Source organism: Phocoena phocoena, chromosome 9 (genome assembly GCF_963924675.1).
Source record: "Phocoena phocoena chromosome 9, mPhoPho1.1, whole genome shotgun sequence".
Lineage (NCBI taxonomy): Eukaryota > Metazoa > Chordata > Mammalia > Artiodactyla > Phocoenidae > Phocoena > Phocoena phocoena.
Genome location: NC_089227.1, coordinates 32,310,083 through 32,336,468, shown reverse-complemented (window position 1 = coordinate 32,336,468; position 26,386 = coordinate 32,310,083). Strand labels below are relative to the sequence as shown.

Sequence of the window (26,386 nt, the reverse complement as noted above, 5' to 3'; positions counted from 1 at the left end):
ATACCATACAATGTATACCATACATTGTAGAGTAGATATTTCTTCTCTACTCATGGGGCCTATACTTTGTTCTACGTGAGTTGTTTTTTTTTGTTTTTTTTTTGTGAGTTTTATTTTATATCACTGTTAGGTTATTGCTATTTTTAGTAGATGAGAAAAATCAAGGCCCAGAAAAGTTAAATAATTTGCCCAGTGTTACAGAATTAACACATGGGAATGTTGGGGAAAGAACCCCGATTCCACCTAGACTCAAAATTATTTTTGCTGTTTTATCCTAAGTCCTTGGGGCCAAGGAAGTTGCTTCCATGAAAAGTTTTTAAAGGTTTTTCTTTTTTTCCCCCTCAATTTTAAAGTAACAAAATACCAAAGAGAGTTAAAGACCAATTTACATTTTCTAAGAGATTGATACACCAGAGTAAATTTATAGTATATGAGGACGGAGTAAATTTAGTCTGTATTTTCAAAAGATGTGATTGAGTTCATTTTGTCTATCTGTAAGTTTGTGTGTGTGTACACGTTTACATATATACATTTACTCATTATAAACATATTGAATAAAAAGTTAAGGGGATTATATTCTACATCTGTGGACCTATTCATCACCATCCTTGTTCTCCTAACCCTACCCTATAATTAAGGATACCAACCCATTTTGGGGTAATCCTAAAAAATTAGCACACCTCCTCACACTATACCCACACCCCAAGTCACAGAGAAAACTGGATTGTTGAAATCAAAGTATTCAGACAGCTCTCCGTGCTTTTTAAAGGATCCTTTGGCAGCTATCTGAGCTGGCAATGATAACTATGTATAATTTGCAAACTGGAAGATAAACACGTTTCATTCTATGAGCAGTTTGTGATGAGCAGAGGTAACTGACATATTTAATAAAAGAGCTCTGTGCTGGTAACATGTCTCTTCCATTAAATAGTTGTGTTACCTTTGGGAATGGAGGTCTTGGTTTTTTTCCTTTTGTTACAATGAAATATTTGTGTTTGTATTTTGTAAAATGAAATATTTGAGGTAATTTTGTTTAGTGTTAAAAATTCTATAATTTTAAGCACAAATGTGTAGAAACCAAATTACGCTTATATTTTATTTCAAGCCCATTTGAGCCAAGAGGAAGACTCAGAAAAAATATCATTTAACAATATTTCTAGTGTTTAAATCGAATCGGTTACTTTTTGGAGTAAAACTGTGAAAGAGATGTGTCAGTATTTCAAAAATGTCGGGTTTTGTTTTTGTTTTGGCAAACCTTTGAAGCCAAATTTGGTATTGAATCTAATGCTGTTGCCTTTTAAAGAAGGTCATTCATCTAGGTTTGAGTCATTACTAAGGATTTGCAGAATTTTTTTAGAAAATGATTTGCCACCGTCCTTTTAAACTAGACGTATGCCCAGCCATCAGCAACAGCGAAGATGAGGACCAGGGCCCTAAACACTTGGGCATTCAGATCGCCGTCTGGGACCTCATCTGACTACTCAGAATGCCCTTGCTGGTGGATATAGGCATTGAAGATCCCTGGTCAGAGACCAGCTGCCCTTTAAGCCAAGGGAGTATGCTTGCCTAGGCCTGAGCTTCTCTAGCCAAGAAGCAGCATCGATAGCCCTGTGAGAACAAACACTGCCGCAGTAGCCAGAGAACTCTCTTATGCAGTATTACCTTCTAACCTTTCCAAAAGCTAGTTCCTGATCTTCAGACCAGAGATTTTACTGTTGTCTTTGCTGCCTTCCTGTTTTCCAACTTTACAGTAATCATCTCAATCCTCCTAACTATTTTATTACCTTAGCACCTCATGACTTAGATTTCTAGTCAGCCTGCCCCATGGATGATAGTGTAAAATCTACAAATTTAGAAGTAGAAGAGTTAGGTGGATCTCTGTATCTCAGTTTCAAAGGAGAAACTGTCTTACTTCTTATTCTAGAAGGTGAAGAATATGACAGCTGATTTGTAGTCCAAAGAGGTCTCATAAGAGCAGTTGTATTTTCATCTGTTTAAACTTTAGAATTTTCTGCTTGGGGTATTAAAGCAGGGAGAACTCCATTTTCAGCTTCACAACTACTGGCAAAGGGGAGTTTAATCTAGATTCCAGCTGCTACCTCGGGAAGAAAGTACTTCTTTAAATGCTGGATTGTGCTGATGTCAAGTTGATTCGTAGGGGGACTTCTATGAGGGATTTTTAAAAAAATAATAATGATAAAACAGGATTTTTTTAAACAAATGAGTTTCAAAAGCAATTTTTAATATAATACTTGCTTGGATTTCATTTGGTAAAGTTAATTTTAATTTATAGAAACACTTTTAAAAGTATGTATTTAATTCCCTATGATTACTGAGAAACAAGATTTGTTTTGGGAATCATGTCTTAAAAAGGGTTATGTGAGGTCTAGCACTCAACTGTTATACAGAAGTTTAAAAAAAACATAAAGAAAATTGTGCCTTCAAATATCCGTTAAAAGCACCCCTAGTAAAGGATTTACTTATTTATTTATGTTACTAAGAATCCTACATGCTTTTCAATATGTTAGCCCAGTTGTTATAGTAAAGGCAATCGAGCACTCAGTTCTCATTGGTTAGGAATAGCTATTTGTTTTTGCATAATAATACTGTAGGCTTAACTTAAAACGAAGGAGACATTGTGGTGCTGGTGAAATAGAGATGGACAGGAATCAAGACCTGCCCTCAGCCCCCTGGTCTGCCAGGTACTGTCTATGATGTGGGGATGGCCTTTAGTGTTCTTGAGCCTTAGTCGTAATCACCTGTAAAATGAAGATAACAAAATGCCTACTAAACTGGGTTTTTCTGAGGATTAAATGGAGTAGCATGTGGAAATGTTTTGTGAATAGCAAAGCACTGAATGGATGTAAGCTATTATTATTATAAATTTACCCTTACTCTTTTTTTCTAAATTAATATGTGTATGTGTTTAGTATTTTGCAGTCTCATTTTCTATCACATGTTCATTTTGTTGCAACATACAGTGCCATTCTGGTAATGTATTAAACATTCAATAAATATCCAGTAGAAAGAAGTGAGACTTCTCTGTTACTTAGCTTAATTGGGTGTGTTAACTATGGGTTTTATTTTCTGTTTTCTGATGCTTTGACATCTGGGGCCTCACTGACCCTGGAGGGACTGCCCTTTCCAGGGTTAACAAGTTCCTAGAGATAGTAAACAACTTCACCTTGAGTGTACTTTTCAAATGCAAACCACTCCAGAGCCCACCCCACAACCACATCCTTTATGGCCGTCATACTTCAGGCCACTATCTACCTGCTCTAATCACAGGACCAGGTACCAGACAACAAAGGACAGACCTCATGCTCCAGAGCCCTTTGAAATTATTCACACTGGCCAATCCTAAGCCTGTTTCCCCTGCCTCTGTTCCTCCTGCCTCGTGCCTTTTCCTTTTTGTGGAAACCACAATAAAGGATCCTGTCCACAATTCCTCTCCGGCCCTCTGCCTCCTGATCCACCCTGGTGCCCCCCAGTGTGGCCCGCTGGGGCATGGTAACTCTTACCCTCCTCTGGGTAACTGAATAACAAGCTGTCTTTTCATTGGCAATCTTCTCAGCTTACTAGACCTCAGATTTTCTGTTAATGCATTATATTTTAAAACAGTGGACTGCTGATTTATTTTCTAATTTTTATGTCAAAGAGCCTTATTACAAAGAAATAGTACTTAATATTGCTAAGTTTAAAGTTTTCTTCAGGGGCTTCCCTGGTGGCGCAGTGGTTGGGAGTCCGCCTGCCGATGCAGGGGACGCGGATTCGTGCCCCGGTCCGGGAAGATCCCACATGCCGTGGAGCGGCTAGGCCCGTGAGCCATGGCCGCTAAGCCTGCGCGTCCGGAGCCTGTGCTCCGCAACGGGAGAGGCCACAGCAAACGGGAGAGGCCACAGCAGTGAGAGGCCTGCGTACTGCAAAAAAAAAAAGTTTTCTTCAGAACTAACTAAAACAGAGATTCAGAATGGTATTGAGATATGTATGTTTGTGTGCAGGTGAATATATACATATGTTCATGTATATAAAAAAATTTTTTTAACCATATTGGAAGATGACAGAAATTCTCATCTGTAAGCTACCTTTACACACCATCTTTGGTTCAGCTCTTTCTGTTTATAGGTGAAAAAACTAAAGTTTGTTTATAAGTGAAAAACCCCAAAGTGGATATGTAGTTTACCCAAATCACATCTTTAGTTATTGGCAAAGTCAGGATAACCCAGGTCCAACTCCCTGAGGCTTAAATAGACATGCAAGTGTCATAAGCATCTTTATTAGGAAGAAAACTGTAGATAAGTTTTTCTTGCTTCTTCTCTTTCTCAAAGGAATAAGATCTTAAACTTAATTTTGTTTTCTCCTGTCCCAAGTGTCAGTATTTTGGTTGCTAAATAATTGTTCCAGTTGTTATAATTTTTTCATTTAGCAAAACTAAAATTTGATATAGTTATTAAATTTTATTTCATAAACTATTTTTAATTCTAGAATCCAGATATTTTATGTGCACAGTTCACCCATTTTGTATCTCAGCTCTTCATTTTTTTAATTTTTGATGTTAGATTTTCAAACTTAGAAACTTGTAGCAGCTTTTATGCTAGACACTTTGTTGTAAACATTTTTCCGTGTTTGTACTTTTATGGTAAATTTGACTGGGCCAAATAATCATTTTGTGAACTGAGATAATATGGGGAGAAGTTGTTGAGAGATCAGTGAATTATAGTGGACAAAAAAATGAGTTAGGAGTTTTCGTGGGTTTTCTCAGTGAGTTTTTAATTTTTTTGGTAGACATAATCTTAAGAGGTACATAATACAAGATGTGGGGTGAAATAGCTTTCTGCTGTGTTCTGTATTGCTGGGTCTTTATATAAATATTGGATCAAGTTTGGCTTTTCCACATTTGAAGAAATAGAAAGGGGAGGTGGCTTTTCTTAAATTTAATTTTTATTTTATATTATAGTTGATATACAATGTTGTGTTAGTTTAAGGTGTACAGCAAAGTGATTAGGATACATATATCCATTCTTTTTCAGATTTTTTTCCCATAAAAGTTACTACAGAATATTGAATAGAGTTCCCAGTACTACACAGTAGGTTCTTGTTGATTATCTATTTTATATATACTGGTGCATATATGTTAATCCCATACTCCTAATTTATCCCTCCCCCAGCCTTTCCCCTTTGGTAATCATAAGTTTGTTTTTGAAGTCTGTGAGTCTCTTTCTGTTTTGTAAATAAGTTCATTTGTATCACTGTTTTAGATTCCACATGTAAGTTATATCTTACGATATTTGTCTTTCTTTGTCTGACTTCACTTAGGATGATAATCTCTAGGTCCATCCATGTTGCTGCAAATGGCTACATTTCATTCTTTTTTATGGCTGAGTAATATTCCATTGTATATATGTACCACATCTTCTTTATCCATTCCTCTGTTGATGGACATTTTGGTTGCTTCCATGTTTTGGCTATTGTAAATAGTGCTGCAGTGAACATTGGGGTGCATGTATTTTTTCAAATTGTGGTTTTCTCCAGGTATGTGCCCAGGAGTGGGATTGCTGGATCATACTGTAATACTCCGTATTCTCCTTTTACCTTTTTAAGGAACCTCCATACTGTTCTCCATAATGGTTGTACCAATTTACATGCCCACCAACAGTGTAGGAAGGTTCCCTTTTCTCCGCAACCTCTCCAGCATTTATTGTTTGTAGACCTTTTGATGATGGGCATTCTGGCTGATGTGAGGTGATACTTCATTGTAGTCTTAATTTGCATTTTCCTAGTAATTAGCATGTTGAGCATCTCTTCATGTGCTTTTTGGCCATCTGTATGTCTTCTTTGGAAAAATGTCTATTTATATCTTCTGCCCATTTTTAGATTGGGTTGTTTGTTTTTGCTTGTTTTTGGTATTGAGTGGCATGAGCTGTTTGTTTATTTTGGAGATTAATCGCCTGTTGTTCCGCTTCTTTGCAAATATTTTCTCCCATTCTGTGAGTTGTCTTTTCATTTTGTTTATGGTTTCCTTTGCTGTGCAAAAGCTTTTAAGTTTAATTAGGTTCCATTTGTTTATTTTTGTTTTTATTTTCATTAGGAGGTGGATCCCAAAAGATAGTGCTGCAGTTTATGTCAGAGAGTGTTCTGCCTTTGTTTTCCATGTAGCTGTCCAGTTTTCCCAGCACCACTTACTGAAGAGACCGTCTTTTCTCTGTTGTATATTCTTGCCTCCTTTGTCGTAGATTAATTGACCATAGGTGCATGGGTTTATTTCTGGGCTTTCTATCCTGTGCCATTGATCTATATTTCTGTTTTTGTGCCAATACTGTACTGCCTTGATTACTGTAGCTTTGTAGTATAGTCCGAAGTCAGGACGTACGATTCCTCCAGCTCTGTTTTTCTTTCTCAGGATTGCTTTTGCTATTTGGGGTCTTCTTTGTTTCCATACAAATTCTGAATTTTTTTGTTCTAGTTCTGTGAAAAATGCCACTGGTAATTTGTTAAGGATTGCATTGAATCTGTAGATTGCTTGTGGTAGTGTAGTCACTTTGACAATATTGATTCTTCCAATTCAAGAACATGGTATATCTTTATCTGTTTGTGTCATCATTGATTTCTTTCATCAGTGTTTTTTATTTTTCAGAGTACAGGTCTTTTGCCTCTTTAGGTAGGTTTACTCCTAGGATTTTATTCTTTTTGATGCAGTGGTAGATGGGATTGTTTCCTTAATTTCTCCTTCTAATCTTTCATTGTTATTGTAAAGAAATGCAAGAGATTTCTGTGTATTAATTTTGTATCCTGCAATCTTACCAGATTCATCGATGAGCTCTAGTAGTTTTCTGGTAGCATCTTAAGGATTAGAAAGGACAGTTGGCTTTAAATTGGTCCTCCACACAGATACTAGTGATAGTTCTCCATTTCCTCAGAAAACTGAATAAAATGTGATATAATTACATTGGAAGGAGAAATTTAGGTTAAACTAAAGAAATATATTCTTAATAATGTAAGTAATTAAATAGGGCATAACTTATTGAGGGAGGATTTAAATCTCTACCCTTGAAAATCTTTTATATATTAACTACCTTTCGGATTGTTCTAGAATTGCATGTCAGCTGCTCACCAGGGATCCTCTAATTTTCTAAATAAGAGAAATTAAGTTTTTTGATCATAAATAAATAAGAGAAACTAAGTTTTTTGATCATAGAATAAATCTGGCTACTTCCTGCCAGATTTCCCATCTGCCAGCTCTTATACCTGGTCTGCTAGAGGCCCAGAGACACTCTTATTACAAAAGCATTCAGCTTTTGTAGTTGAAAATGAACAGCTATAAATGGGAGGTGAGTAATGGTCTGCTCTGCTTTTTCTAACAGTAGCCTGATTATCTTGGCTTCCTCCAGTCTGCAGAGACAGTGCCTTGCATATAGTTGGCCCTTAATAAATATGTGACTCAGGAGATGCAGCTCTATTGAAAAAAAATTTGTATTTAAAATACTTGATTCCATTTTCCATAGTATGTGGTCATTTTTCAAAACTTGTCAGTTATTTTAAGGACTGATATTCATTTTAACTGTAGTAATAATAAGCATACAGAAACTTTGGATTTCACCTTTTAGAATGCTTTGCCTTTTTTGTTAATTGAATAAGATATGATCATCTTATTAATCCCATGGTAGCATGGAAATCTCTTTTTTTTTTTTTTTTTTTTTTTTTTTGCGGTACGCAGACCTCTCACTGTTGTGGCCTCTTCCGTTGCGGAGCAGAGGCTCCAGACGCGCAGGCTCAGTGGCCATGGCTCACGGGCCCAGCCGCTCTACGGCATGTGGGATCTTCCCGGACCGGGCACGAACCCGTGTCCCCTGCATCGGCAGGTGGACTCTCAACCACTGCACCACCAGGGAAACCCAAAATCTCTATATTTTATATTACTATAAAATCTTCTGATTTTATTTAATGACATATTAGTTCTATATTGAGTTTGTGTATTATAACTGCTAATAAAAGTTACATTAGACAATTTTTTCTTGTGTTTTAGCGTTGTAGTTCCTTTTTGTACTGAAATGTTAGATACTCATTGGACAGCCATAGTTTAGATACTGTAAATCTGGCCAAATTTTACACCTTGTTGTTTTAGGATTTTTAAAATCATTCGTGGGCTTCCCTGGTGGCGCAGTGGTTGAGAGTCCGCCTGCCGATGCAGGGGACACGGGTTCATGCCCCAGTCCGGGAAGATCCCACATGCCGCGGAGCGGCTGGGCCCGTGAGCCATGGCCACTGAGCCTGCGTGTCCGGAGCCTGTTGCTCTGCAACAGGAGAGACCACAACAGTGAGAGGCCCGCGTACCGCAAAAACAAAAACAAAAAATAAAATCATTCGTAATTCTTTGTTTACTAATTAAAACTAAAATTTTTATGTGATACAGGTCTACTGGTGGCCTTTGAACTTAAGTTAGTAAGTTGTTAGGGTTTGTAAGAAATATAACTAAATGTAGTTTTATTTTATTTTCAGGCTATTCTCTAAGTTTATAGAGGATTTACTAGGTTGAGAAATAACACTTGCATGTTCCTTTCCTTTTCAAAATCATCAAGGGTAAGCAGGCAAGAGTCTTCCTTGAAAATGAATAGATCATCATCTGCCCAAGCTGATAAAGCACATTGAATTTTTCCGAGGAACAGCAAAATAGAAATAGAAAATAATAACTAAACTCCCTAATGTGACAAAGGGGATAGGGATATGAATGTGATCCACTGTATTTTTTAAATTAGTTCTTTTACTTTATATGATTCATTTCCCAGCTATTGCTATATATCATGGTTAAATGTATGTATGTAGAAATAATCTTGAGATACCTTAGCTGTGAGTAATTAATGAAATAAAATATTAATACAGGTGTATTGTAATTCATTCATGGTCTTTTGGTGCTTTATTGTGATTAAGAAATTAAAAGGACAAAATAAACTTAGGAGTTCTTAGAACTATTTAAGAGGAAATGTAGAGATCATTTGTTAAGAATTAGGCTTTGATTATAGTTTTACAGTGGAGTTCATTCATTTCCTTGTCTGCACACATCTTTAAATTATTTAAGTTAGTCTCTTCCATCAAATGCACAAACAGTTCTGTCTTCTAAGGTTTATTTCTGAAAATGAGATTTTAAATCTGTGAATTTATGTAAGTGAATATTACCTTTTCTTTGTCTATGTTCTAACCCCCCCCCTCCCAAAATATGCCACATGTTATTTCTGTTCAAGAAAGTCAATATAATTTTAAAAATTCTCCCCCCCACCCCCAAAGATGTGCTCATACTCATCTTAATTGGAACTGAAAAGAGGTGACTAGAACTGAATTCCCCACAACTGAAGATGGGTCTGGATTGCATGGTAGGGGATGTAGGATGGTTCTTATATGGTTAGAATGATTCCCTCTATGGTTTTAGAGAAAATCTGTGCCTGGTTCATGTACACTTGGAAGTAGAAAGCTAGTCCTTCCTGGTTGCTCAGTTTGCTGTTTAGAGATGAATCTTAAAATAGCCATCTATGGGGTTAGACTGATCTGTGACAGCCTAACAGTGTTGGCTCAGCCTCCCTTGGCCCTGAACTGCACAACTATTTTAAGCTGTGAGCCTAAGAACTGACAGGGCACACTGTACCCTGGTAGCACTGAGGGCCACTTCTGTGTTTCCAGGGCTGGACAGATCAGCTGTAAACTTCTGTGCGATTAAGACTAGCATTCTAATGTTTTAGGAATCCTCATACCAAACTACACAAGCTAGCTTGCCTTGATGTATCAGATTTCATTAAAATAAATACCATTGTGGGGGGAAAGAAAGATAATTAAAACAGAAACCCTATATTTTACCTGTTTGTTTTGAGCACTGCTTGTTTGGGTGAACTGCCTATAAAAGAGAAAAATCCCGTCATTTGATGATCATTGTTTAAAGATTTTGCTGTTTTCATATACCACTACACTATTTCCTGATCCCATGATTGCCTTTGCCAATTCTCTGCTGTCATGTCAGACTGCTTTCACCCCTATTATTTCCTATCATTGAGTTGTTAGTGTCCCTGGTTGCTGATTTGCTCTTTTTCTTATTACTTGTAACCTCTCAACTACATATCTTTTTTGTGATTAGTCCTTAAGTTCCTACTAAGTGTAGGCACAGAGCTAAATTCCTAGGACATAAAGATGGTATAAGACATAGTCCCGGCCTTCAAAAAAGGTTCTGTTCTATGAGGAGACAGAATATCCATTAAAATTAAAGACAGTACATAGAAATAATATAGTAAAAGCAAGCTGAATGATAAAAGGTAGTTATATTGAAATTAAAAGCAGGAAGATGCCACTGAGAGCCAGGATAGAAATGAAAGGCTTTATGATGCCTAGGAGGCTTGAACTGATTCTTGAAGGAAGGGGAAGCCCCCCCAAAAAGCGTGAAGTAAGAAGGAACGCATTATTGGCCAAAGAAACAACAGGTACAAAAGAGAGGAAGCTGTAATGTGCTTTACATATTTAAGAAAGAATTGGTAGATCCTTTTAGTTAGAACCAGTCCCCTGTGGATACAGTACTGTGTAATCAAAGTGGAGACTTTGAGGGAAATGGTAGAAGATGCAGTTGGCAAGATTGGTAGAAGTTTGGTTATAGACTGAGAGTGTCAGACCAAAGGCAGGGCACACGTCACTGAAGGAGTGTGTGAATGTGTTAATTTTTGGAGGGATAGAGGAAGGGAAGTTTCATTTATGAAGTGGTATTTTAGTTTTATTATCTGGCAGACATAGGAGAAACAGGAAAGCCAATTTTGGGACCGTAGAGTTAGCTCAGATATCAGTGATGGGAAATCAGAACTTGGGTGTAAAGTGTGACTCAAGAGACTTTAAGAAAACAATTGACAGGATTTGATGCATGACTATAGAGAGGAAAGAATAAGTAAAGGTAATCCTTAAGAGTTTGAGCCCAGGTGGCCATGAGAATGATTGCACTGTTAAAAGAAACGACATTGAGAAAAGCAAAGTGATGAACCTGAATTTTGATATTTTTGAAGTTTGAGTTAATAGTAAAACATTTCTTTGGAGATGTCCAGTTTGTATTTGGAGATTGTATCTGAGAAGAGGGATCAGAGTTGACGTTCCAGATTTGGAAGTCTTCTACATAGAGCTGGTAGTTGAAATTATGGCAGTATGTGAGATTGATGAGGGAGACAGTTTTGAGTTTGAAGTGCAGTAGAGTGACAACTAGCCTTAGGGTTACACTCAGTCTTCTGGGGACAAAGGAAGGGTTGAGTCTAGAGAAGTGAGAGCAGTCAGGGAGATAGGAGGAGGACAGGGTTGTATGTCGACAACTAAGAGGAATCTCAGAGTGTTAAACATTGAAAAGATGACTTGGAGAGTGAGTGTTGAGAAAAGTTCGTTGAATTTTGTGTTTGAAACTTGATGAGATCTGAGAACTGTGCTGTTCAATATGAAAGCCACAAGCCACATGTGACTATTTAAGGTAAAACTAATTAAAATTAAAAACTTATTTTCTCAGTTGGACTGCATTTCGATAGCTAATAGCCACATGTGGCTAGAGGCTGCCATATTGGAGAGCCCTGATACAGAATTTCTCCATTATTGCAGAAAGTTCTATAGGATAGTACTATGTTGTACAGCTTAGGGAATGTTGCAACAAAACTGTGAAAGCATTTAAATGGATGAATGAGTGGTGAAAATACGACCTAGCAAGTGTAGGATACACTTTGGATAAGTTTGATTAAAACAGGAAGACGACACTATATTGGGGGCTAGTAGAGAAAGGCTTCTTAGGATTGATTACGTTCATTCATTTGGTAAAAATTTATTGCAGTCCTATTAGTTGCTAAGTACTATGCTAGGTATGGAGACCACAATGCTAAAGAAGGCATTAAAGAGTACGTAAATATGTAAGTGGAGCAGGGATGTGGGCGGTTGGTTAGAAATCAGATTAGCTATGATGTAGTGTGATAATGCTTTAAATAGAAGTAACTGGCTTCTGTGGGGACATAAAAGTGCATAGTTGGCCCCGCCCTCCATATTTGCATGTTCCACATCCATGGATTCAACCAACTGCAGAACATAGACAAAGGACAGGTAAACACTTCGGTGGTTGGTTGAATCCATGGATGCGGAACCTGTGGATATGGAGGGCTGACTATGGAACTTGAGCAGGTTTTGGTTAAACACAGAGCGTCCTGGAACCAGTCCCCTGAGGATACAGTACTGTGTAATCAAATGAGGGAATTTGTGAGGAAGGATTCTTAAGGAGGTGATACAGGATAGCTCAGATAGGATGGCAAGAAATTAGCCGGGTTGGCAGAGAAAGGATATTCCAGGCAAAAGGTCAGAGTCATGTCATGATGTGATCAGGGAACGACAGATAGTTTCATGTGTTCAGACCAAGAGTTTATATGCTCTAGTTGTGGTGGCAAGGGCCAGGTCATGGAGATTCTTCCCTTGTCATGATGAGAATTGAAAAGGTATCCTGAAAGCTATGAGGAGCCCTCGGGGAACCTTAAGAAGTGGAATATCATGGTCAAATTTTCATTTTAGGTTGCATAATATGGACTTGGATGGGAGGGGGCTAATCTGATTTCAAGGAGATTGGTTCAGTAGGAATACAGAACTAGTGGAGAGGGAAGGACTGGAGAGAGAGAAGAAATATGTTTTCTGAGGCAGTATTAGAAGACGAAATCAATTTGTTTTCTGAGGGGAATTACCACTGGATATGGTAGAAGTTCAAAGAGGCAAGGGACTATTAGCAAAAGATGCCAGATGAAGCCAGAAGAGGTTGCTGAATTGAGAGTGTGTTTGCAGTCAGATAACTAGAGAGCAGGATGAGGATGAGGGTGAAGTTCAGAAGTTTTGGGATTAGCAGTGATTTTAGCCAGAGTTTGTGGTTCTGTGCCTGAACCTTGGAATTAGACAGACCTTGATTCAAGTCTTGGTTTTACCGCTTAAATCTCAGTTAAGTGTTTTTCTAGATATTAGTGTCCTCATCTGTAAAATGGCAATAATAGTGTTACTTTAGTGGAATAATATATGTAAAGTCTTTTGCACAGTGCTTAGAGCACAGAAAAGTTTTCACTAGGGCTAGCAACCATTTTTTCTTATTATAATTATTTTTCTTTTATTGAGCTCTTCCTTTCTATTGTCAGTGTTCTTTTTCAGGGACTCATCATCTGGAAGGTAAAATAGCTTCTTCTTAACTGGCTTCTCTGTCTCTAGCTTTGCTGTCACATACTTGACATTCCAGAGTTTTCCTAAAACCCAGATTTGATTGTGTACTCCTTTTCCCTTCGTCAGAGCCTTCATAGGTTTCCAGTTGCAGACTTTTCAAGTTATTAGTGCTTTTTTTTTAATTAAAAAATTTTTTTTTGGCTGTGTTGAGTCTTTGTTGCTGCACGTGGGCTTTCTCTAGTTGTGGTGAGCAGGGGCCACTCTTCGCTGTGGTGCGCGGGCTTCTCACTGCGGTGGCCTCCCCTGTTGAAAAGCACGGGCTCTAGGCTCCCAGACTTCAGCAGTTGTGGCTCGCGGGCTCTGGAGCGCAAGCTCAGCAGTGTGGCGCATGGCATTAGTTGCTCCACGCCATGTGGGATCTTCCCGCACCAGTGCTCAAACCCGTGTCCACTGCATTGGCAGGAGGATTCTTAACCACTGTGCCACCACGGAAGCCCTAAAGAAATATTTTGGGTTATGAAGTTAAGATATTTTTACTGATAGGGTTATATAGTAAAGAAACTTTGGCGATTCCTAGTGTTTGTTTTCTTACAATCAGCATTCTCACTGCTTGCTTCTTAATTCTGCTTAGATGTCCCTTCTAAGTGTATTCATTCTGTAAAAAAAGATAGTTCTTCCTTTCACTTTCTTGAATTCAGGTATCAGATTAGTGAAGTTTAGGGTTCATTTTTTAAACGTTGCCCAAATCTGCTCTTCATGGTCGACATCTGCTTTTCATGAATAATGGCAACCAATTTAGGACTTAAAATGAGAGTGAAAAAGCTTAATTACCACCTGCCATGCCTCATCAATAGCAGATCCTAAGTGATTGGAGTTGCCTTTCCTTCCTAGTTCAAGGAGGTTCAAAAGAGCAACACCTTCAAGCATGAAAATTGGTTGGCAGGTTTTACTTAGGTATACCTCTGAGATACCTGCTCTTGAAATACAGCCTAGTGTCTTATTAGGTGTTGTTGAATTTCTGACCCATTTTAAGAGATGCACAGCTTGTAAACCAAGCTTGACCTGGTTGTGTGTGGAGTTTTGTTTTTTTCAATAAATGGTAATGAAAAGCAGAATCTTAAATTGATGCATAGGGCTGGTTTAGGCAGCTTTCCTATCTAATCTGTGTAAAGGTCATGTTAGAACACTGACAAAGTCATGTCCATAATGTAATATGGAGGATATAATGATGGGTCTTCTACAGGTCTTATTTGAAAATTATGAATAGAACTTCCACACTCCATTCACTTGATTGTTTGGCAATGTTGTATCTAAAATGTGACCTTGAATCCATTAATTTTCTGTTTAAGACCATTGATAACTCTCTATTGCCTCCAAAGCCCAAATTATATCCCTGGTTCCCAAGGAGATACCATAGCCACCTGGAAAAGAGTGCAGGGCTCTGGATTCAGGCTGAACAAGGTTCACACCCTGGCTTTGTAACTTGATAGCAGCTGTACTTGATAGCAGCTGTATAACCTTGGGAAATTTACATAACCTCTCAGAGCCTTCAGAGAGGGCATTAGGTGATAAAGGATAAAGTAGTTGATTATGTATTCTGGCCATTTAATACATTCAGTAAATGTGGGTGACTATTATATGGCAGCTATTCTCTGGTTGGGGAAGGGAGGGGTGGCCATGATATTTTAACAAGGATCCACCCCTCACACCCCCACCCCAGAAAGTCACTTGTTTAAGAAATTGAATAAGGACCTTCCTGATCTATCCCTCCAGCACTACCTTTAAGCCCCTCAGTTTCCTGGAACTGTAATCTCCAGCAATATGCTGTCTCAGAGTTATGCCTGTAAATATACCCATTCTCATTGCCTTCCTGTTTACCTTTATTCTTTCTACCTGGCAGTGGTTTTATCTCCTCCATGAAACCTTCATTGTTTCTCCTTTCCAGTAAATCATCTTCCTCTGTACTACTTAGGCATCTTATGTATGTTTTTGTTGTAGCACATATTATAATTATTTGTTTAAACTTGTCTTCCCCACACGTTCGAGTTTCAAGTCAGACTCTATTTATCTTTATTTCTCCAGCAGTGTTAAGCATGTAGCAGGTACTCAGGAAATGTTTGTCGAATGAATAAATCTCACTTGTACACTAAGTTCTCATGCAAAGATCTAAGACTTAGAGAAATCTGAACGGCTGTTATTAAGTATTTGTACTTAACCAGTTATGCAACTTCAGATGTATTGGAGTTAACATTGAGTGTTTATTGTACTCCAGACATTGTGCTAAGTGTATTACATGTGTTATCTCAGTTAATTCCTGCCACTCAAAGGAAGAAACTACAGAGATTTAGAATTCAAAGACAGATCTGCCTGACTTCAAAGCTCTGTTTAATCTATAGGTATTGCTAAACTGTCTGTTGTACCTACTCAGGGACTCAGTATAGGTTTACAACTTGTACATGACCCATGATAGGTAATGGAAATCATTTGCTAATATATAGTTCACCTTCACTTAAGAAGTACAGAGAAGCCTCAGTTATTTCTTAATGTTCTCAGGTTATAATTCATCTGTAGAAAAACACAGAGTTGACAGCTCTTCAATAAGTAAAGAAGTATTTTGGAATAAGCATAATTTCAAACTCAAGGTATTATTCTATTTACTACCACTGTACTATGGAATCTATCCAAGTTATATATCTGTCAAAGTCTGTTCCCAAATGTATATTACTCTCTTTGTAAGGGCTTTAATTCAGAGTCATGTAGTTGCTTTTTTTTTTTTTAATGGAGACGCATATAGTTTATCATTTTTCTAGGCATATAAATGTACCATGTTTTAATTTTCCATATATTTTATTTTGGTTGTTTATAATGAATAAATGAGGGCCATGAACATTAGTTGAGTTATGGAAGCTCAGTTTAAGTAGGGCTTCTTAACCTCAGCACTACTGACATTTTAGACCAAATAATTCTTTGTTTTGAGGGCCTGTCCTGTACACTGTAAGATGTTTAAGAGCATCCCTGGCCTCTATCCACTAAATACCAGTAATACCTTCCAAGTTGTGAAAACCAAAAATGTCTCTAGATATTGCCAAATATCCCCTGGAAGACAAAAATACCTCCAGGTGAGAATCATTAGTTTAAAGAGACTTACAGCCAACAAGAGTAGAATTTTTAGTTAACTTTTTTTTTTTGAACAGCTTTATTGAGGTGTGATTCATATACCATATGATACAGCCATCTAAAGTTTACATTCAGTGGCTTTTAGTGTATTCACAGAATTGTGTATCCATCACCATGATACAATTTTAGGACATTTTCATAACCTCATAAAGAAACCCCAGGGACATTAGCAGTCACTTCCCATTTCTTCTTCCTACTCCCCCTGCCCCCCAGCCCTAGACATACCTGGTTATCTTTTTATGTTTAGGAATACACAGCCTTCTTGTCTGTTTTAAGTTAGATTATAAGGCAACCAAATCCTATTTCAGAGTATAGTTATTGAAAATTATTTGCATCAAAGTAAGGAGGCATATATTCTTTCCTTCAGAGGCCTTTGTATAGACAGACTCCCAGTTAAATCTGTAGAGGAAATAAATAAATCAAAATAGGCTGATTTAAGAATCATTTTAATGTTTTCACAAGAGTAAGAAGAACCTCTAGCCCTCCACAGCAAGTTTTATATTATGGAAGTCAACGGTTTTTGTTTTTCCTGTTCAAATCTAGTAGATAACCTTATATCCTAGACTATGTAAAAAACACAATTATGAAACATGTACTTAAAATAGTATTTTGAACCTGTGCTTCACTATTATTAAATAGATCATTTTCGGTGAATTGGTAGTTGGGTTAATTTTTTTACCGATAGATAGTTGGGGTTTCTTTTATTTTTCAAATGTATAGGCCTGTTTTACGTACACAGTAATGTTACCTGTCGTTCAAATCTTGTAAGTCATGTTTTTTTCCATAAGAATAAATAAGGACCAGTTGGATTATATTCTCTTATTTATAAAACAAAAATATTAACTGTCCTACTTCCCTCAAAGGGTTGGTGTGAAATGCTAAGAGGATCAAATCAGTCAAAGGAAATGGACAATAAGGTTGTATCTTCATCTTTTATTATTTCTACTTCTCCCCTTGTGTTCCCATTGTATTTAAATGTTGTGAAGGCATCAGAGTTTTTAAAATGTCATTTATAGCTGACTTTGCAGGGCTTGACCAAGCCATATTTCCTTTGGTTTTAATATATGTGGTTAAAGCTTATACATCATAGAAAATATTTTAAACAAGACAAAGTGTCCTTAATAGAACTACACAAAAGAAAAGATCTAAGCCATAGTAGATGAATGGCAAAGGATTTGAACACACAATTCAGAAAAGGTATTCAGATGGCCAACACATATTTGAAGAACATGTTCAATTCTATTAGGAATCAGATAAATGCAGATAAAAGCAATAATAAAGTTCCATATTGGGTCTGTTAATTACCAGCAGGTTTTTTCCTTTTAAAATTAATCTTTAATATGCTAGTAATACATGGAAACATTTTCCTTGTTTAAAAAAAAGTGCAGGCTAACACTCCTGCTGACTACACTTCAATCTCAGACCCCCTTTTAGAAGTAAGCACTGTTAATCTGTTTGTTACATATCCTTTCAGACTTTTTTCAATTTATGTGTTAGGTGTGAAAATCATTGTAGGAAATATATAGTGTCTGTAGTATATATCATAACGTAAACATCAGTAACTTTGTTTCATTCAGCCATATATTTTAGAGGTTTATTTAGGTTAGTGCATAAAGATTTCTTTCATTCTTTTTATCTATTACAGAATATTCTTTTTTTTTCCCAATATACACTTTAAATTTATTTATTTATTTATTTTTGGCTGCTTTGGGTCCTCGTTGCTGCACGCGGTCTTTCTCTAATTGCAGTGAGCGGGGTCTACTCTTTGTTATGGTGCATGGGCTTCTCATTGTGGTGGCTTCTCTTGTTGCGGAGCACAGGCTCTAGGCCCTTGGGCTTCAGTAGTTGCAGCATGTGGGCTCTAGAGCTCAGGCTCAGTAGTGGTGGCGCACGGGCTTAGTTGCTCCACAGCGTTTGGGATCTTCCTGGGCCAGGGCTCGAACCAGTGTCCCCTGCACTGGCAGGTGGATTCTTAACCACTGAGTCACCAGGGAAGCCCCAGGATATTCTTATTGTATAATAGTTCTGCAAATATGATTCTTCTGGAAACAATGTTAAGAATGAACTTATAGAGGACAGTGGTAGTGAGGAGACCAGTTAGGAGGCTATTGTTGTAATCAAGCAAGAGAAAATGGTAGGTCGGTAGGAGTACCGTTTTTGTGGGATAACCTGTCTGATTCTTAGACAGATTCCCTGTGAAAAATCTGTGTGGAAATGTTCCCTGGCAGATGACAAGAAGAGTCTGACACTCATGAGAGGTGTTTGAGCATAAGGTACAGATTTGGGAGATACAGCTTACACATAGTAGTAAAAGTTATGAAAGTGTGTGAATAAACCAAGGAGCAAGTTAGAATGAGAAGTTGGAACTATGTGGGGGTGGCTAGAGAGGTGGGAGGAACAGCAGTGGTGAGTAGTACCAGAGAAGCCCAAGAAGGAGAGCATTTCAAGAAGAGGGTGGGATTAGCAGCTCCAGGTGCTCCAGAGGTGAAATAAGATCAAAGGGAAGAGTATGTTTGGGTTTACCATCAGAGAAATCGTTCGTTCTGTCATCATTTTAGCAGAATGATGGGTTGGACACCTAATTTCAGTAGTTTAAAGAGAGAATGGGAAGGACTTGCCTGGTGGCGCAGTGGTTAAGAATCCACTTGCCAATGCAGGGGACACGGGTTTGATCCCTGATATGGGAAGGATCCCACATGCTGCGGAGCAGCTAAGCCCGTGCGCCACAACTACTGAGCCTGCGCTCTGAGAAGGCTGAGCACCGCAACGAAGAGTAGCTCCTGCTCTCCACAGCTAGAGAAAGCTCATGCGCAGCACGAAGACCCAACGCAGCCGATAGATAGATAGATAGATAGAAAGAAAGAAAGAATGGGAAATGAGGAGTAAAGGCAACCAGTGTAGGTAAATCTTTTAAGAATGTGATGTCAGTTTAGGTTTAAATGCTGATAGGGAAAGCTAACAGAGAGGAAGAGTTTCTGAGATTGTAGGGAGTTAGCTCCAACAGTCAAGTTTTAAGGACAGAGTAGTCAATGGTGTCACATGCAGCAGTGCAGTGCAGTCTTATTTATGTGCATTGAGAAAATGCACATTGGATTTGGCCTTTAGGAGGAAATCTGTGAGCCAGGAGCTGAGTCCCTGTGGTGGAAGTCCTTTGAATGCCAGACTTTGGTCAATGGGGAATGAATGAAAGTTATTGAGCACAGAAGTGATATGATCAAAACAGTATTAAAATGTGTTTTTCTTTTAAATTTTCCTTTATTAAGCTTATGTTATTGAGTGGCTCTGTTGTTTGGGCTCTGTTCCACATCTGGAGATACAGCAGTGAACATAACAGGCAGGATCTCTGTTACCATGGCACTGAACATTCAGAAGTGAGGCGAAGACAGAAAAAAATAAAAGGACGAGATAATTTAAGGCAAGTAAGACAAAACTTGGTGATGATACAGAAATGGACTAAGGGGAACTATGATGATGTGATCAGGAATGGCATTTCTAAAGAGGAGGATTTGAACTGAGATCAGACTGTTACTAACGAGTCAGCTGTGCAGAGATCTGGGTGCAAAGGCATCCTCGCCCGGACTAGAGAGTGTGTGCAAAGGCCCTAAGCAGGGAATGAGCCTGATTTGTTTGAGGACCAGAGGAAAAGGCAAGTGTGTTAGGAGTAGAGCGAGCAAGGGAGAGACTAATAAAAGATGAGGTCTGAGAGGTGGGTGGAGTTAAACTTGAGCAGGGCCTTAGAGGCCTTAGTAAGGAGTTTGGTGGCTTGTTCTTGATTGGTCACAGAAATGAAAGAAAAGTAGTATTGAGCTGTTGTTGAACTGTCTGGGACATCTAGGTTAAGTCAAGAGAGTTGTCAGGCTTAAATATTTAAATTCAAATATGGTTTGCTTAGTATTATTCCTTGAAATAACTCCTCAAGTTGTTTAGGCATTCAACAAATAAACGTTTGTAGGGAGGCTTGAGAGTCTGTTGAAATGGTATGATCAGCCAGTGATCATGGATCTCTAGCAGTTCTTTGACATAATGAAGGGCATCTTAAATAAATATCATTGCAACCTGAAAGGAATGACCAACTGTTGTATAAACAGTAGCTGGAAAAATCACGGCCAGAAATATCTCATGACTTCAGGGGACATAAAGAATACTTGCCAACCTGAAATACCTGCATCTCCATAGGGACCAAGCTATAAAGACTTTGTATAGTGTTTAGTGCTGGCTTGGATAGAACTCCCATTTCCAAAAATGCTTTTTTCTCCCCAGTAAATAGGGAGTATGTGTATCACTGTGCTTCTAGATGCATAAGTAGTTTGCATAGTTTGCTTAGCCAAGGTCATCCTTAAGGAATCTGGTTTTACTGAGTATGTAGAACTTATGTGTGCCCGAAAGCTGCATTGAGGCATAATAATTATACTTTACATATTGCTTTACAGTTTACAGAGCCTTTACCCATTAGAAAATCAATTTGATCTTCATAAACAACTCTTTAAAGTAGGTGAGGGACAGGAATTTTAGGGAGGTCAGTATTATTAGAGGTGAGGAAAGTGAGGATCTCCAAGTGTACAGTCACTGAATGGGACGTGAACTCACAACTTCTCACTTTACTTTTCATTTCTTTACCTATCACACCTTGTTAATGCAAAGGTGAATGAAAATTTAAACTTTACTAGAAGAACTAAATTATGTGTCTCTACTAAAGCAGTGACAGAACACATTTTTTTTATTATTAATTTTTGGCTGTGTTGGGTCTTCGTTGCTGCGCGCAGGCTCTTCTCTAGTTGCGGCGAGCGTGGGCCACTCTACCTTGCTGTGCGCGGGCTTCTCATTGTGGTGGCTTCTCTTGTTGTGGAACACAGGCTCCAGGCACACAGCCTCAGTCTTTGTGGTTCGTGGGCTCTAGAGCGCAGACTCAGTAGTTGTGGCGCACGGGCTTAGTTGCTCTGCGGCATGTGGCATCTTCCCGGACCAGGGCTCGAACCCATGTCCCCTGCATTGGCAGGCGGATCCTTAACCACTGCACCACCAGGGAAGCTCCACATATATTTTATTTGTAGTAAAGTTATTGGTACTACCAAAGGTTTCAGATTGCTGTGACTACACAGAGGAGGGTGAGATTGCCTTTGGCTGGCAGAGTCAAAGGTTTAATTTGTTTTGAAAATGTGTGCTATTTTCTCACTTGCTAATTTTTACTGTCTTTTCTTGGTTGCTTCTCATGTTTAAAGTACTACATATGCAGCTTTAAAATAAACCCTTTTATTTTATATGCAGTACTCACATGTTTGTTCTGCAACCGTATTTTATTCTTGTATTGCCATTCAACTCAGTGGAGACTAGTAATAATGATAGCTAACATGTAATGAACAATTCTTTGCTAGGCGCTGGTGGTGGTAAGGCGTTTGTAAAAATTAACGTATTTAATTCTTACATCAACTCTGAGGTGGGAGCATTCCTTCATAAATGGGTGTTTTCTGCCCCTTCACATACTTGCTATTCCCACACCTGAGAAAGTAGAACTATGTTGAGAGAAAGTATAATTATAAGGCATACTCATATGCACTCAGGATCAACGTAAGCCATGTAAATTTTGTCATATTATATATTGCTTATCATATTTTTCCCTAAGCCAACATAGCCAAGTTGGTATGTGTACTGACCTGAGAGGTGAAAACTAAGCTATATAACATGAGTGAATGAAGTAATAGTATCCTAAATGTGTGTTCTGTGATTTTAGTGACAGTATGTAATAATCATGCATGGTTTTGCATTTTAAGAAAACTGCTTAACTCAATGTGTAAAATAAAAGAAAAAGACTCATCAGTAAAGAGATGTTTGCTTAACTTAAAGTGTTTAGGAATGAGAAATGTCCATTATACTTAATCCTTTGTTTAGTTACTTTTTATTCCTGTATTTTCATGGAGTGAATGAGATGTTGCTTACTGTGGAAATGGTCATAATAATGCTTTTTATTTATATAACATCTTTCATCTGAGGATCTCAAAGAATGTCTCATGAATCGTCACAGCACTTCAGTGAGGTAGTAAGGTAGCAAGGATTATTATCTTCATTTTACAGATGGAGAAATTAAGCCACAAGGGGGTTAAAATTTATGTATAGTCCCACCAACCAGATATAGAGGAAGCCTGAGCTGCTAAGGTTAGAATATTATATTTTAGGAGGATTGGCATAGTATAAAACTTAAATTAACCCCTTTGCTTTTGTACTTTACACAGATAATCTGTTAGAACAAATATGGTAGCTTTAAAGTGTCCATATGGAAATTTTCTAAATCCTTTTTTTAGGAATAGAAAACATTGTAATACTCTTTTCCCCTCTCATTTTTAGGTCAGCAGCAAGGACAAGATGGAGTGAAAGTCCAACAAGCTACAATAGCTCCTGTAACCGTAGCAGTTGGAGGAATTGCTAATGCAACTATAGGTGCTGTTAGTCCTGACCAACTCACACAAGTGCATTTGCAGCAAGGCCAGCAGGCTTCTGATCAAGAGGTGCAGCCTGGCAAGAGGCTTCGAAGAGTTGCCTGTTCCTGTCCTAATTGTAGGGAAGGAGAAGGAAGGTAAATGCTGTATTGCCACCCAACTCAGTGGAGACTAGTATAATAGCTAACATGTAATGAACAATTACATGTAATCAAGGCACGTAGGGTATTCGTTAAAATCAAGCCATTGGCTGAGTACTTCGATCATTAGAACATGACTAGCTTTATAGCCCAAGAGTTGAGATACAGTATTGTTATGAAGGGGATTAGATTGAGCTATTCTGGGAATGGGATTTCAGTGGTCCTCTACCATGTACCTTATACTTTCTCTTGTGGTTTTCTTTCTTCATTTATTTATGTAAAATTTTAAAACAACTTTATCGATGTAAAACTTACATACCATGTAATTCACTCATTTAAACTGTACATTTCAGTGGTTTTTAATATATTCACAGAGTTGTACATCCATCACCACAGTCAATTTTAGAACTTTTTTGTTCCCCTGAAAACAAATCCTGTATTATTTAGTTATCACTCCCTCTTCCCTCCCAGCTCTAGGCAACCACTAAACTAACTTCTGTGTATAGATTTGCCTATTCTAGACATTCATATAAATGGAATCACAAAATATGTGGGTTTTGTGACTGGTTTCATTCACTTAGCATGTTTTCAAAGTTGATCCATATTATAGCATGTGTCAGTTCTTCATTCTTTTTAATGAACAAAATATTCCATTGTATGGATATACAATATTTTACTTATCCATTCATCAGTTGTTGGACATTTGGAACTTTTTCCACCTGTTGGCTATTATGCTGCTACAAATATTCTTATACAAGTTTTTGGTTTTGATTTGCATTTCCCTGATGACTAATGATATAAAGTATGTTTTCATGTGCTTACTGTTGGCCATTTGTGTATCTCTCTTTTTTTAATTAATTAATTTATTTTTGGCTGCGTTGGGTCTTTGTTGCTGTGCATGGGCTTTCTCTAGTTGTGACAAGTGGGGGCTACTCTTCATTGTGGTGCACGGGCTTCTCATTGCGGTGGCTTCTCTTGTTGTGGAGCACAGGGTCTAGGCACGTGGGCTTCAGTAGTTGTGGCATGTGGGCTCAGTAGTTGTAGCTCACGGGCTTAGTTGCTCTGCAGCATGTGGATCTTCCCAGACCAGCGATCGAATCCATGTCCCCTGCATTGGCAGGTGGATTCTTAACCACTGTGCCACCAGGGAAGTCCCTGTGTGTCTTCTTTAGACAATTGTCTATTAAGATCTTATGCCTATTTTAATTAGATTATTTGTCTTTTTATTATTGAATTATAATAGTTCTTCATATATTCTAGATACAGGTCCCTTATCAGATTTATGATTTGAAATATTTCTTCCCGGTCTCTGAGTTGTCTTTTCACTTTCTTGATAGTGTCCTTTGAAGCACAAACTTTTTTTTTTTTTTTTTTTTTTATGCGTTACGCGGGCCTCTCACTGCTGTGGCCTCTCCCGTCGCGGAGGACAGGCTCCGGACGCGCAGGCCCAGCGGCCACGGCTCACGGGCCCAGCCGCTCCGCGGCATGCGGGATCCTCCCAGACCGGGGCACGAACCCGTGTCCCCTGCATCGGCAGGCGGACTCTCAACCACTGCGCCACCAGGGAAGCCCCACAAACGTTTTTAATTGTGAAGTCCAGTCTTGTCTTTGGGTGCTTCTGCTTTTGGTGTCATACCTAAGAATCCATTGCCCAATCTGAGGTCACAAAGATTCCCACTTTTCTTATAAGAGGTTTATAGTTTTTGTTCTTACATTTAGGTCTTTGATCAATTTGGGGGTTAATTTTTGTGAGGTAAGGATTCATCCAATACCATTTGTTGAAAGACTGTCCCTTCCCCATTCTTTGGATGGTTTTGGCACCCTTGTCAAAAATCAGTTGATCATAGACAGATAGGTTTATGTCTAGACTCTTCAATTCTGTTTCATTGATCTGTATGTCTGTTTCTATGCCAATACCACACTGTCCTGATGACTTTGGCTTTGTGGTAACTTCTGACATTGGGGAGTATGAGTCTTCCAACTCACCCAACATGAAAGGGTTTTTGATTGTGTCAGGTGCTTTTCTTCATCTGTTGAGATGGTCATGTAGTTTTGTTTTTTATTCTGTCAATATAGTATATTACATTAATTGATTGTTAAATGTTAAAGTACTTTTGCATTCATGGGATAAATACAACTTGGTCATGCTATGTAATTTTTTTTATATGTTGATGGATTTGGATTTTTACTATTGTGTTGAGGATTTTTGTATCCATGTTCATGAGAGATATTGGTCTCTAGTTTTCTTATAATGCCTTTAGTTTGGGCAAAGGTATTACTGGCCTTGTAGGATGAATTAGGAAGTCTTCTCTCCAGTTTCATTTTTTGAAAGTTTGTGAAGAACTGGTATTAATTTTTAAAATGTTTTGTGAACCTGTGAAGGTCACTGGGCTTTTCCTGTGTGTATTTTTTTGACTATTAATTCAACCCCATTACTTGTTCTGAGTTCTGTCTTGTTTTTGAGTCAGCTTTGGTACTTTGTATCTTTCTAAGAATTTGTTCATCTTATAGTTTTTAAGTAATTGGTATACAATTGTTCTTGGTATTCCTTTATAATCCTTTTTATTTCTGTAAGGTTGGTAGTGATATCCCCTTTTTCATTTCTGATTCTAGTAATTTGAGTCTTCTTTTTTTTTGTTAGTCTCCCTAATGGCTTGTTGGTTTTGTTGACCTTTAATCAGCCTTTGGTTCCATTGATTTTTCTCTATTGTTTTTGTATTCTCTAATTCATTAGTTCCTGCTCTATTCTTTATTATTGTCTTTCTTCTGCTTGCTTTATTTTAGATTTAATTTGCTCTGTTTTACTGTCTTAAGATGGAAGTTTACATTATTTAAGATCTTTATTTCCTTCCAGTTATATTGAGATATAATTGATGTACAGCACTGTATAAGTTTAAAGTGTACAGCATAATAATATGACTTAATACATCATGAAATGATTATCATAATAAGTTTAGTGAACATCTATCATCTTGTGTAGCTACAAAATTAGAGAAATAGAAAAAATATTTTTCCTTGTGATGAGGACTCTTAGGATTTAGCTCTCAACAATTTTCATATATAACATACAGCAGTGTTACTTATATTTATCATGTTGTAGATTACATTCCTAGTACTAACCTTAGAACTGGAAGTTTGTTATCTTCTGACTGCCTTCATCCATTTCCCCTCCTCTGGTAACCACAAATCTGATCTCTTTTTCTGTGAGTTGTTTGTTTTTGAGGTGTAACTGACCTATAACACTGTTAGTTCCTGTTACACAATATAGTGAATCACTATTTCTATACATTTCACAATGATCACAGTAAGTCTAGTTAGGATATTACCACTGTACAGAATTATTACATAGTTATTGACCCTATTCCCCATGCTGTACATTTCATCCCCTTGACTCATTTATTTTTTAACTGACAGTTTGTACCTCTCAATCTCCCTCACCTATTTTTTTTCCTCCCTCCACGCCCC

At 37.9% G+C, this 26,386-nt stretch overlaps 1 protein-coding gene across 1 annotated transcript in view; it reads left to right on the top strand.

Moving 5' to 3' along the window:
• The window catches only part of SP4 (Sp4 transcription factor), a 68,294-nt gene that overhangs the window by 15,514 nt on the left and 26,394 nt on the right, over positions 1-26,386 (top strand). Inside the window, exon 3 of the mRNA XM_065883868.1 lies at positions 22,690-22,918. Within this exon, the coding sequence (XP_065739940.1) occupies positions 22,690-22,918 (229 nt within the window). The remainder of the gene's footprint in view (positions 1-22,689; positions 22,919-26,386) is intronic.